Raw genomic sequence first — 13939 nt, 5'->3', positions numbered from 1 at the left:
AATAAGTGCCGTCGTATTAGTTCAAATTTAGAGAGTATACCGTTACTATGTGATTTTTTTTCTATTTCTTCATGCTGCCTGGCGGTTTGAAGGTATCCCTTCTGATGTAAATTTTCTGTTGTCCGATGAAGCAAATTTATGAATATGGCCAGAGTCAATAATACAATAAACCGTAATGCAATAATAAACCGTTCATCATGACATCTAAAAGAAACAAGAATGACGCTGTGAAGCAGATGAAGTATCACGTTGCACCTGTTCGGTTCATCAAATAGGAAAGTATTGCTCGATGCTAATGGCATGACATTTAAAAACTCACACGGATTAAATTCCTAAAAACAACAAATTTGTCTAAATCGGCAGGGTTTCAAGTTCTGAATTTCTACTTTAAACATTGGTTTTGATTGTGACTTTGCAATAATGAATTAAACAGAAGCATGTACAACTGCAACACCGGGAAGACAAATATTGAGAATACAAGGAAAATAATTGAGGTTAATTGTCGACACAAAGAACAGTCGAAATTAACATGAAAGGAATCGAGTACAGGAAATATAGCTATTTGTACGAACAGAATGAAGTAAAACGAGAAAAATGCCGCAATATGATGGTACAATCTCAAGCAACAGAATCCCAGCATGACACAACCAGAACAGAAACTAGAAAACAAATGCAAGGCAATCCTGGGCAGATGCATGCAGCAAGAAATAATGTTTGGGTTGCCAATAGTTCTGAATCTCAAAGCAGCCGAATGTGCATCTCCACAGTCGAATGATTAGCACCGGTGCCAGCAGAGAACGCTCGCTCCACTGATGGAAATAGAAGCTTGGATGCATCACCAAGGCACCAAATAAAACCCTGCATGTATGGAATGGAATCAGTCCTCATCCAGAACAGTCACTATGCAAGTATGCAGTTTTAAAAAGCGACATTCTAGCATTGGGTTCTTACTTGATGAGGTGCTATGTACATCTGGTATATTTGCCTAATGATGTTTTCATAAAAGATATGCTTCTACAACTGTTAAACTGATCATTGGCAATACTCCGCCAGGTCAATCTGTGGAGGTATTGTTTTTATTTCTGTCCCAAGTTCTTGCTCAATCCTATACCTGCAAACAGAAGAAAACAAACAGTTCAGAAACCTTGGTAGATTAGTAGAAAAGAACCTGTCTCTGTTTCGAAATATCCTAACAAGCCACTTTAGCAAAGTATCCTTACATGTTGAAACGGTCCTCATAAGTGATTAAGTTCACCGCCAAACCAAGGTGTCCAAATCTTCCAGAACGACCAACCTAGGAAAATGTCAAAGGAGTGGAACGACCAACTGGTTTAGAAACTCAAAACTACTGAAGCCTATTAGTTCAAACAATAAATAAATGAAAGGCCCTACCAAATAAGGCATTAGTGACATGAAAATACTTGTTTGACATGTTTTTGGCATTAACCATACAATGCTTTGTCAGTATCATCAGTAAAACGACTCGCAATTTCCAAAAAGTTTCTGTGGTGTGTGTTTGTAAGTGGAAAGTGGAAGGAATTCCCAACATCCATAAGAAATGAGGCTGACCAACAGAGTTAGCTTTCAAGTGTTCTGCTAAAGTTAACCAAGCATAGTTTAAAATGAGCCAAGCAAATAGGAAAAACTACTGGATCAGGTACAGATGTATTGAAACAACTAGATGCTACCCCGCGCGTTGCTGCCAGGATTGGTTGCAATTATTTTTTGATGAAATTTAAATGAAAATTAAAATAGATATAATATTATACTCCCTCTGCAAGTATTTGATTACTCTATAGTTGTAATAATATATAGAATATAAGTTGCATTTTTCATGCATGTTAAGAGATATAATTAGTGTGATTGATGAGGTTGCATGTGTGGTGAGTTCGAATGTGTGCATGTTAAGAGATAATATAAATGCCATTTCCCATGCATGTTAAGAGCAATAATTAGTGGGATGATATGGCATGTGTTGAGGTGGCATGTAGGCATGTTGAGAGAACTGAGATAGTGAGGATCTACTATTTAGGTATATAGGATTTACTTCAGGAAACATACTCCCTCTCCCTCCTTACAGAAATATAAGAGCATTTAGTGATCTAAACGCTCTTATATTTCTTTACAAAGGGAGTATCAAAGATCTTTGTACTGCAGAACTGAGTGAACCAACATATGAAACTTCTGTGCTACCATGCATGATGCAAATAAACAACTTACCCTATGCAAATATGTTTCAGCAGTCTTGGGGAAGTCAAAATTAATGACAACATTAACAGCTTGAATGTCAATTCCTCTGGTAAAAAGATCTGCAATCATATAATTTCCTGAGAGAAGTTCTTCGTAGCATTTCCCACAAATAAAGTGCAAAATAGCGATGCATTTAGCATGTACCGACAATCATAGGACTGAAGCAGTACAAAGCAACTAGATCTAAGATCATTTTAATTAAGATAGTATAACTCTACTTATACAAATCAGGCTAACGAGTGATTCAAATATTCCTTTGATATGTGTTCAACTCAGCAATGACCACTATCAGATAATCCCACCTGGGCCTTCCAACCATCTTCGAGCTCAAGTCAACATTTCAGATAAAATGCAGAAAGTATTAATAGCACTCTAGTTAGTAAACTGAGGATGGTATGGTGGTCTATTTAGAAGATTTGTAGTGCAAACAAGACTACAAGAGAAGGCTAAAAGAGTAGTCTAAAATCTTGATTCAAGACTAGATAAGTTGAAAAAAACAAATTATAAGTTCACTTTAATGTGTTCAGAACTTCTTTAATTCACCAAGGGTGTGCTTTGGAGGCCTACTGATTACGACTTACCCGCAGTGAGAGATAACAATAAAGAAGAACTCAGATATGCTTACGGAGTGAAGAGAAAGTAAATGATTCAAAGGAAGACAACTGAGAAGAGATCAGAAAGTGTATAAAAGAATAATCCAGAAGATACAAAAGGTGGAGAAGAACCTGTGCAAACAAGGTTTCTGCAAGCGCCATTGCGGAAATCATGAAACACCCTGTTTCGGTGGTCTTGCAACATTTTAGCATGAATGTAGAAGCACGAATAGCCGAGCTCAGTGATTTTCTTTGCCAGTAGCTCAACTCTATTAACAGAGTTGCAAAATATAATAGACTGATTTATTTGAAGCTGGCGGAGAGAACAAAATAAGGAGAATGTTTCAGTCTCTCGGTATGTACAGGAAACGACAAACAACAAGTTTTTTGTAACATGTACCTTTGAAAAAAGTGTGTTCAGACAATGAACCTTTTGCCTTTCTTCTACAAAGGCATAGTATTGTGTGATTCCTTTCAGTGTTAGTTCATCCATCAGATTAATAACATAAGGTCTAGGTAGGTATTTCTGCTTAAAATCCTTGACAGTTACAGGAAAGGTTGCAGAAAACAGCAATAGTTGCCGACTAGCTGGAAGGTATCGAATGAGTTGCTCCACAGAAGGCTGAAACTCAGGAGCTAACAGCTTGTCCGCCTGCATTTCAATGAAAGGAAGTCATATTATGTTTTTGGAAGAAAAGCATCAGACATGTTCATCAGTAACTGGAAACACATTCACCGATGACTTCCCTAGAGATCTGTACAAGATAATCCTTAAAAAAATAAAAAGTAACTAGAAATGTGATAGTACATGCTTCAACCATCTAAAAAAATATAAATGTATTGATTTACACAAGTGAGCATGTCTTCCAAACATCAATCAGCAAATAAGAAAAACAAAGACCACAACTGCTCCGAAAAGACAAAAAGTACAGTATTTGACAACATTTAGACCTGCAGATTGGTAAATGTGCGTGATTTTGATTTAGCACAAAATTAGAAAGAGAACCAACATGTACAGCATCAGAACAAATAAGAGTAGATACAGGAAAGAGTTCTTACTTTTTCCAAGACAGCTCTATTATATGATGCTAGGCTCTAAAGTAACATGACTTAAGATCAATTTGACTTAAGTACCATGACTTGAGGTCAATTAAGTGAGAAGAAGCAACATCAATTATAGATAAACAGCCAAACAAAACTAACATACTTGACTACTGTGATGTAAACATGGTCAACTAAAATAGAATCTGAGTTGTGTGTTTCTCTAATGATACCTCGTCCATGATGAGCATCGAACATTCGTTCAGCATACAAATGCCCTTCTTGGTAAGATCCAGTATACGGCCAGGTGTCCCGGCGAGTAAATGAACAGGTTGGTACAAACGCATAATGTCATCCTTCAAGCTGGTTCCTCCAGTACTAACCATAACTTCAATATTCAAGTATTTCCCAAGCTCTTTGCAAACTTGTGAAGTCTGCAGAGCTAGTTCCCTTGTTGGTACCAATATAACAACTAAAGAAGAAATCCATAGGTAGAGCAGAGTTAAGTTAACAAACAGTGTGTGAAGTAAAGTGCATGGAAACATAATAATTATCTTAGTATGATGTGAACACAAATTGGCACCGCATAAACATTACTATCCTTAGCGAAGGCTTCGAGAAAGAGGGGGGGGAGGAGGGATCGGCTAAGAAGGTAAACGGTTGTTGCATGACAGTTTATAGTTTGATTTCATATTTCAGTCAGAGAACACTAGAACACAAATAGTTTGGATGTCCAAAAAAATGAGTTGCATACCTAATACTCTTAGCAATTTCTACCAGTAGATCCATTAAAATAATATCAACACACTACAAATACAATCAACACACTAATTTTTCAAAGTTTGCACTGATTTAACTTATAGATTGTGAGTACAGGAAGTGTGCGTTTTTGCATAAATAATGCCTCGGCTTGAATGCTAGTAACAAAAATGGTCGTGTGGCAGAAGACGGATACACATTATAAATCACATCAACGTAACCAGGAATCAGGGATAACCTTTCAACCAACTGTCAACTGTACTGCTAACGTTAAATTGAAACAGTATGGCTTAGATGATTTCTTATAAATGAAACAGTAGAAGTGGCAAGTTCACCTTGTATGGCATTTTTCTCCGGGTCAATCTTTTCAAGTGCTGGAATGCAAAATGCAGCGGTCTTCCCAGTGCCGTTTTTCGCTCTTGCAAGAATATCACTTCCAGTTAGAGCAATTGGAATGCTTTCTTCTTGAATAGGAGATGGCCTTTCAAATCCCTTCTCATATATTCCCATAAGTAGCTCACGTTTCAAAAAATAATCTTCAAACTCGTTGCCTTTCGTTGCAGTAACATCCTAAGTAAAGCACCAAACATATTGCAGAATAGAAAGAACATCAGTACACCTGACATCTGCAGATTGGTGCCATTCAGCACCTCACGCCGAATCTTGCTGAGTGAAATTCCATGATGTCATTAGTACTCACCTCTGTCCTAAAACGAGTATCTGGAGCTGGAATATTCAACTGTGCCTTCCAATCTTGAGAGCTGGAACACACAAAAGAAGATAAAGGTGTCAATAAGGCAAAGCATTGCTAGGCTAGTTCCATACGGCATGACAAACAAATGAATCGATACGGTGCTGCAGAGAAGTATGGAACACCAGCAATGGTGAACTAAGATGAAAACACAGCGTACTTGCATAAATAAAGTGCATCCAACCAGGAAGCAATCAGTTGTAATAGAGCAAATAAGCTTGCATACACCCAGTGGGTAGTTGCTTATTCAGCTTATTCAGTTAACAGCGTATACAGAGGAAGAGTTAAGCCTCTTGCAGCCATACAACTTAAGCAGAGCACTGCCTTGTCTCAAGGACATGATCTAATCATGAAATAGCACCTCTTCCCCCACCCCACCCCACCCCCCCCCCCCCACCCCCCCACCACCACCCCCACCCCAACCCCACCCCATTTCCGCGACCACAAGAAAATCGCATCCGGGCGACACAAACCCTATCAATCGGCAAGGCAATAAGCAGCGTAAATGGTCCGTACCTCGTGTCCACCGCGTCGAGTCGCGCCACCGTCCTGGCCGCACCCTCTCCTGACTCCTGGGCCGCGGCCTGGTCCCGCCGCAGCCACTGCTGGTGCTGTTGTTGCTGATGCTGCTGCTGCTGTTGCTGCGAGAACGAGTTCCTCTGCGCGTGCTGCTGCTGCTGCTGCGGGAACGAGCTCCTCTGCGCGTGCTGCTGCTGCTGCTGCTGGTAATCGTGGTGCTGGGGATGCGGGTTTCGGCCGCCGTAGTAGTTTTGGTTCCCGCCGCCACCTCCTCCACCTCCTCCACCGCCTCCGCCGCCGCCGTTACCGCCGCGGCCGCCGCCGTAGTCGTAGCCGGGCGGGTACCGGGCCCTCGGGTGGTGCATGGCGGGATCTAGGGTTTTGGAGCTGGGGGCGGCCAGGCGCGACGGATCTAGGGTTCCGACGGTTTGCCCCTTTCGGAGGGCGTGGGTTTCGCTTTTGGGCTTTGGACGCGGTGGATCCGATCCAGAAGCGCACGGTTTCGAAATGTAGACCTCGGGAGGAGGCGGATATTTTTCTGTCTGAGGGGGGTGCTGCATCAAACGAGCTTAGTCTGAGGGGGGTTAGCATCCATTTCTCGGAATTTTTCAATCAGAAAACTGTCTCCTGGGCTTGATGTTCGAACTTAGTCTTGGAGGCTTTATTTTTTTTAAAGGATTCAATTCATCGAAAGCACAAGGCAATTTAAACATAATAAAAATTACATTAAGATTTCAAGACCGCCGAAGACCACTACTATCATCAAAACGAGCCGTCTACCTTTCGTTGTCGTCGGTCCCCTATCGAAACCGGTTTGATCTTGTCGATATCAGTCAACAAGTCTTCGTATACGTGGCCCTGAGGACCAGCACCTTCGAACAACAGTCATCGTTGTTGATCCCTTGAATAGATCAGAAGCACCGGACATTGAAATCTCACCCCACGACGAGAAGCCCTAACATCAACGTCCCAATGAGATAATGAGAATCTTTGAGGCTCTTAAATTCAAAGAATTTTCAGACGATGTAAGGTTAAATTAAGTTGTTTTATACTCCGTCTGTCTTAATTTGGACGGAGGGAGTATGTAACTTGTATGATTTTATTAAAATGTCGTGTCTTGCTATATTTCATACATACGTTTACATAACCTCTCTTTTTTGTTGTTCTCTCTCACGTCTAGCTCCAAGCATGACAACCATCGTGTCATTATTATCAAAAACGGCTTGAATGAATTTAAGAGATTCATGCATGTCATTTTTGGGCAAAGCTTTAACCGTAAGTATTTCAACATCATGGATCAAAGTAGATTGTTTTTTTAGGGATGCCAACAAGATTGTTAAAATCTTGTTTAGTGGCAATAAAGTCATTAAATAACACTTTCTAATTCAGAAGGTACATTTTTGCTACCATAAGAATTCCCAAAATTATTTTGAGGATAAGTACCAACAAAGTTCCTATTAGCATTTAGCAAGGTTATTTATTAATAAAGTTAACATCCATTTGGTCATTATTTCGTTCAACAAGTGCAACAAGAGAACATCTGTAACATCACCAGGAGCCAACAAGAGAAACATCCACTTGCTCATTATTACCACCAAGAGAAACATCCCTAACATCCATGTTTAGAAGCATTCATAGAAACAATCATATCAATCTTATCATTCAAAATAAAATATCTTCTCACCATAGAAACCGTTCTTCTTATCCGCCATGTACTTCTTGAAGTTACGCTTTCAGTGACCCTTCTGTTTGCAGTAGAAACATTCAGTCTCCTTACTGGCTCTGAGACGGTCTTATCGACACCGCTAGATTTTTTCTTAGACTTGCCCTTCTTCTTGAAACCGGTAGTCTTGTTGACAATCAACACTTCTTTGTTCTTTTGCATCCCAGCTTCCGCAGTTTTGAGCATAGCAAATAACTTGTTTGCACTTTTCTCCATCACGTTCATGTTGTAATTCACGATAAAACCATCGTAAGATGGGGGAGTGAAGCAAGCACAATATTTGTATCGAGCGTTGGCGGAATTCCAAATTCGAATGAAGCAAGTCTATCAACGTAGCTAGCAAGCTTCACTATATGCTCACTCGTTGAGGAACCCTCTCTCATCTTGCACTCAATCATGGCCTTGATTAATTCAAACCATTCGGTCCTCACCTGTTTCTTGTATAGAATTTTTAGTGACCAAATATAAATTGAGTAGTAGATCGTTCAAAACGCTTCTGTAGTTCAGGATCCATGCAAGTCAACATGAGACATTGGACTGCCTCATAGTCATCACCACGAGCAGCATAAACAACAACTTCTTCTGGTGGTGCATCCTTTGTGGGAGCATCACCCAGGGGCTGGTTCAGCACGTACTCCTTCTTAGCACTCCTGAGAATAAATCTCAGGTTTCGGATCCAATCCGCATAGTTTCCATCATTTGCAGCTAACTTTTCTTTCTCAAGCATAGGGGCTAAGTTGAACGTATTACAAGCCATTTAATCTACAACGATAAACACACAAATAATTTTAAACACAATTCATAATTAACATTGCACTAGTTATTAAAATAATTTTTAATTTAAAGTGCACTCCCATTCAAATTAATATCTCTCATAGTTAATAGTGAGTGATTCAAGATCCAAGTCTAGTTCTCAACCATTGATGTGGACATAATTGATGACGAGAATTTTGACCGGTGGGAATTTTTTTGCCAATCATATCTCCATATGATCCTTGTTCATCTTGCGATGCTTCATGCTCTGAGCTCGGAACGATTCTGCTAGAACTTCAAGACAACCGAGTGTTATCTGCATACATGGTATGACCATCCCCGTCTTACACGTCACGCCCCGTTTGTACTCATGTGGACATGACGCACTTCGGAACGCTACGTGTTATAGATGGTTGCAACACTGGGAAAAGCACCTTTTAACTTGATATTTACTGTGAGAGATCACCCTAATAATCGACTACTATACAATAAAAGGGTATAAACAACAAAGGGATAAACATATCATGCAATTCATAATAGCATGATATGGTATAGCACTGGGCGCTGGGAGTTCTTTATGATTGTATTCAATCTCAAGTTGAAGTGACGTGACGGCCAATATTTTGTTGCCGCGGCAACTGTTTCAAAACTGTTGCCGTGGCAGCAATCTCAGACAACATTGCCATGGCGGCCGTTTCAGAAAACGTTGTCGTGGCACCAAAATCTGAAAGTCCGCAGTGGCACGAAATTATAGCTCCTCGTTCCGCGCCTGGTACACCTTTTCCTCGTCAGGGTCCTCCGTGTACGTCTTGCCACCGTCACCTGTGACCTGTCTCTATGATATTTACATTAAGATGGCAATCTCGTGGCTCCAGCTATCATGTCGTAACACGCAGGCCACTTAACATTACAACATATAACCATCTCATACAAGTCATTATCATGACGAAGGCTATACCACATCATATGCAAACCCTACAAAACCAAGTTAGACGTCCTCTAATCGGTTTGACAAATTTTAATTACGTGGTTTCTAGGGGTTTCAGATAAACCTAGCTACCTACATGCACACCATAAAGTCATAATCTTTGTTGCTAGATTAACTTTCGGGGTGTGTGAAAGAAGAGACTTAATTAAAAATCTCATTCCCCCCCACTAAACTTCGTCTAATACGCGTGACCCCCTAGAAGACCATCCATCTTCAAAGCCCTCTTGCGTACGCAACGGTTCACTATTCTTGGCTATGGTGAAGCCCAGGGAACTGTTAGCAGATCGTCAACAGTTAGAGCCGAGCAATTGTGAGAACCTCGTGAAAAGCGACACCATGTCGTCAATGAACTGAATCGAAGCAACACTCGAGGAAAGCACAGCAAGAACATCGCCCTCACAATCGCATGTGATCTAGATCAAAATATGCATCGACTCATAGAATCGCTCTGATGCCACTGTTGGGAAACGTAGTAGAAAACAAAAACATCGCCCTACGAACACCCAGGAACGATATGAAGATGCATATCGGGTTTGGATCGACGATCGTTACCGACTCCGGAGTGTAGCAGAAGTACACGAGCCAGTGTAGATCGTACTTGGAGTCCCTCGAACGTCGATGACAATCCCGCGAACCGCCCTCGAATGATCCCTCGAACGGAAGACTGAAAGCACGGCCTCTCTACTTGATTGCAAGCGTACGGTCCTCACGATCCGATAGCACTTCTTTGTCTAGAGCAAATCATCGCCGGAAAATTAGAGGGAGGAGATTAGAACCACACGGGGCTTCTAATTATGAGGATTATAGGTGGCTAGGGCTCACTGGTACGCGTCGGTGCTATACAAACGGTTTTTAACCCCTTTCCGCGACGGCATTTGGGATCGTCGCCAAGTGAGTGTGGGCGATAGGGTGTCCTTCCCACACGACCCAGAAACCGTTGGGGATATGGAGCAATGATCCAGAGGCCTTCCAAAATGTAATCGTGTGTGATGCAGCACACATTAAATTCTTTCGCACGTGTGGGATCGGTGATTAAACGTTTCTAATGACGCAGTGAAACCATACGGTGTGCCGTAATGAGCCGTTTGGGAAACAGTATGTAAGGCACATGGGCCAACATATGAACTGTGTGCGATTTGTGCCCCATCGCACACGAGTTTTCTGCGTAACCCGTCTGCCATACAAGAGTCCATCGCACACGCTTCCCAACAATTACCGTCTGCGATAATGTTCTATCACAAATGGTTCAGGAGCCCCTTCGCACACATACAAGTGCTACAGACCATTTGTGATTTGTTGGGTATCACTGATGGTTGCCGCAAGAGTGAAGTGTGCTTTTCTTTTGTGATCCCACACGTTTCCTGAAAAAATTACGACTGAGATTGTATTTTACATTGGGCACGGTTTACTCCGAGTTCTCGTGTGCGATAACGCGATATCACGAACAGTTCCGGAGACCCTACGCACACATAGTAGTGCTGCAAATCATTTGCGATTTGTTGTGTATCATTGACGGTTCCGCTACAATTGACGTATGCTTTCCAATGTGGATCGCACACACTCATTTAGTTGAACCGTGTGCGGAGCAATTGCCAGGTTAAAACAAAAATCCCATTTTGAATCGGCATGCAAAAAGCAAATTCACCACAATATTCAATTGAACAAATAAACAAAACTATCACATTTTGAATCGGCATGCAAAAAGCAAATTCGCCACAATATTCAATTGAACAAATAAACAAAAATATCCCATTTTGAATCAGCACGCAAAAAGCAAATTCTCACAATATTCAATTGAACAAATAGTGTCCATAGAAAGAACATTCATCAGATTTCGCAACAATTGCAATTGAACATACGGTAGCTAAATTCCAATGATTTGTCCACACATATATGCATTACATAATTAATCATAGTGTATGAAATACGAAGACCTCATCAGATGGAAAACAATGGATCCATACGTATATGTTTAGCGGCTAACTCTTACTCAATGTTTCAGGAGAAGTCATGCTGAAATCTTCATTATCACCAGTGGGATTGATGTAGTGATCCCGGAAGAAGTCGCTAATAAATCTCCGAACCATCAGCAATTCACCAGCCGGGAGCGGTTCAGCGGTCCTAGGTTTTAAGATGAGCTGCAGTATTTTTAAGATCAGAATGTGCCATATGAGTGGAGTAGAAGATATTAATTAAGATAAACTTATTGGTACTAATTCGCGAGGATCGTCACAACTATCAGCAGATTTGCAGATGGAGATCATGTGTCTGCAAACATAGTATCCACAAAGGTTGGCCCCTGCTTCTTGCTGAGGACACTGAAATTTTTTGTACAGAATTAGTCATGTATTTGTCTTATTAGGAACAACCTAACCCGTGTTAGATGTATTATTTTTTCCTTGGACCAAATAGAAAGAGGTTTATTTAGAAGCTTGAACATTTGACTAGCGTAAGACAAGGTATTTGCAGACTGTTGGATAAATTTTTCGAAAATAACGGATTTCGGTGTGTTACTGGAGAAACGATCTCGTGCTGCAGAGGTAGTTCCCTCTTGAACAGGTTCCCTGGTTTAGTTTTTCACAATGTGAGCACACTGCAAATGATGATGAATTTTGACAACATCAATTATTGAACCAGATATGAATGCAAATTAATTTCAGCATCATAGAATTCAATACCTATCCATGAATTGCTAAAGATGCGTCAGATCCTGAGCGTTTGCTGACTCTATGAGAGAATCGATGTAGTAAACTGTGTTCTTATTTGGAACAATGAATACCAATATCCAGTGATTGCTACATATTAAGAAAGCCATGAACTTACGAATTATGTCGAAATCTGAAAGACAATTAGTGTATGCGTGGTTATCTACTTGACTTACCATTCATGATATGGCCAGAGAAATGATTCTGCATGGGACGTGTTTTCGAAGAAACGAGCGACCGCGTTAACGGCCCAGTCCCGTAGGTCCTTACCATGTATTGTTGTGCCATTTGCTAATTCAGGATCTATGAAATACACACTCTCCCTTTTTCTTCTATGCGCGTTCAATCCCCTGAGAGGAATAAAATGCAGTTAATTGTTTATTATTTATAGCCTTGTATGGAGAAGTTGATCAGAGTTTGTTAAGTACTTACAAAATCAGGCATCTAACAAGAGTGGCATCGAGCACGTTGAAGTTGAAGAAAAGATGTAAGTCCTTGAAACTCACATTGATGGAACCAACATCGTGTCAAAAATGATCTATGTTGTAGTGGACTAGCAAACCATGAAAACCTGCTGACATTTGATCCATGCAATATTCATGTAACTCGCGGCAACTGGAGCTGCACTCATCAAAGTATTCACCAACAAGAAATGGCTGGCCATGGACGTAATTGCGTGCTTCAAGTATGTCTGCTTTACTTTCAGAAATAATATTACTCCTTGATTCGAACAACCTGCTGTTAATTTGGTTCTGGGCGATGAGTGCTTTAAATAAGAGGCAATCATTCTCTTTCCTCTTCACTTTCCCGATATGCTTCCTCGTGGGTGTAGCCTTTTTGGCCACTTCCTTATTGGTACTTGAAGCATTTCTGGCAGAACGTCTGGTTGCCTGCAAGGTAGACTGCCGAGCAGACGGTGAAGCTTGGACGGACTGCTTAGTAGACGGTTTATCTATGCCGGACCGCTGAGCTGGCGGTGCTGCTGTGACGGACTGCTGGGCTGTAGGAGCAGAGGCATCGGACTGCTGACCATGCGTTGAAGCTATGTCGGTTTTCTGCGCACGTGGTGTCAACTTGTCGGTGTGCTGAGGAGGTCGTGCCAACGCGTTGGTTTGCTGAGCAGGAAGTGCTGGCGCATTGGTATGCTGATCACGCGATTGTGGACCGATGGACTGATGAGCAGTTGGTTCTGAACCTACAGACTGCTTAGCAGGCAGTTCCGAAACATCGGACTGCTTAGCGGTCCGTTCCACCAGGTTGGTCTGCTGAGCATGTGCTGCAGATGGGTCTCCCCCCGCTGCTTTAGCGGTGGACATCTGAACCGGTGGTGCGTCTTCAGCAGTTGTAGGCCTTGCCACTGGCTGCTTTGGGGTGGAGGATGGCATGGCCTGTACGCCACAAAGTCGGGCTGACTGATCACAGGTTGATGAATCAGCCCGCGAGAGCTGCTGTGGCAAGGAGAGCGTCACCGGTTGAGGGGCGACAATGGTTGCTCTTAGCGGGGCTTCAGGGATCTCATCGATGAACTCTATTTTCTTTCGTGGCCACTGGATGTGATGTAACAGTGTTTCTCCCAAGGTCCTTTGCTCATCAAAGTCTCCTAGGACATTCTTCAGGGCAAATTCATTGAATCCAAGCTTTACTTCAGTCACATACCACTTCACACAGCCTGACTTCAATGGCACATTGTCCAACAAGAGGCCATCTTCTAAGAAGGGTGGGCAAACCCAGGCTGTTGCACATTTTAATGTACCTTCATAATGTGTAAGCATGCCCTTCAGTTTGTCTTTCATTTCAGATAGATCAGATATAGCATCATCATGAGCAGCTGCAGTCTCAGTGTCGGTGGGGTCTGCT

The 13939-nt window shown here is 41.7% G+C and overlaps 1 protein-coding gene across 1 annotated transcript; it reads right to left on the bottom strand.

Annotated features, from left to right (window-relative positions):
• Positions 1 to 468: 468 nt before the first annotated feature.
• LOC109734615 (DEAD-box ATP-dependent RNA helicase 12) lies at positions 469 to 6458 on the bottom strand. The gene is made up of 10 exons (XM_020293818.4): positions 5911 to 6458; positions 5344 to 5404; positions 4979 to 5213; positions 4118 to 4356; positions 3244 to 3495; positions 2976 to 3156; positions 2221 to 2309; positions 1221 to 1294; positions 952 to 1111; positions 469 to 858 (listed from the first exon to the last, which is right to left on the bottom strand). The coding sequence occupies exons 1-9, from the start codon at positions 6276 to 6278 to the stop codon at positions 1033 to 1035; spliced, it is 1578 nt and encodes a 525-aa protein (XP_020149407.1). The 5' UTR covers positions 6279 to 6458; the 3' UTR covers positions 469 to 858; positions 952 to 1032.
• Between the last annotated feature and the right edge of the window lie 7481 nt (positions 6459 to 13939).

Source organism: Aegilops tauschii, chromosome 1, assembly GCF_002575655.3.
Source record: "Aegilops tauschii subsp. strangulata cultivar AL8/78 chromosome 1, Aet v6.0, whole genome shotgun sequence".
In the NCBI taxonomy this organism is placed as follows: domain Eukaryota; kingdom Viridiplantae; phylum Streptophyta; class Magnoliopsida; order Poales; family Poaceae; genus Aegilops; species Aegilops tauschii.
This window is presented reverse-complemented; position numbering and strand designations above follow the sequence as displayed.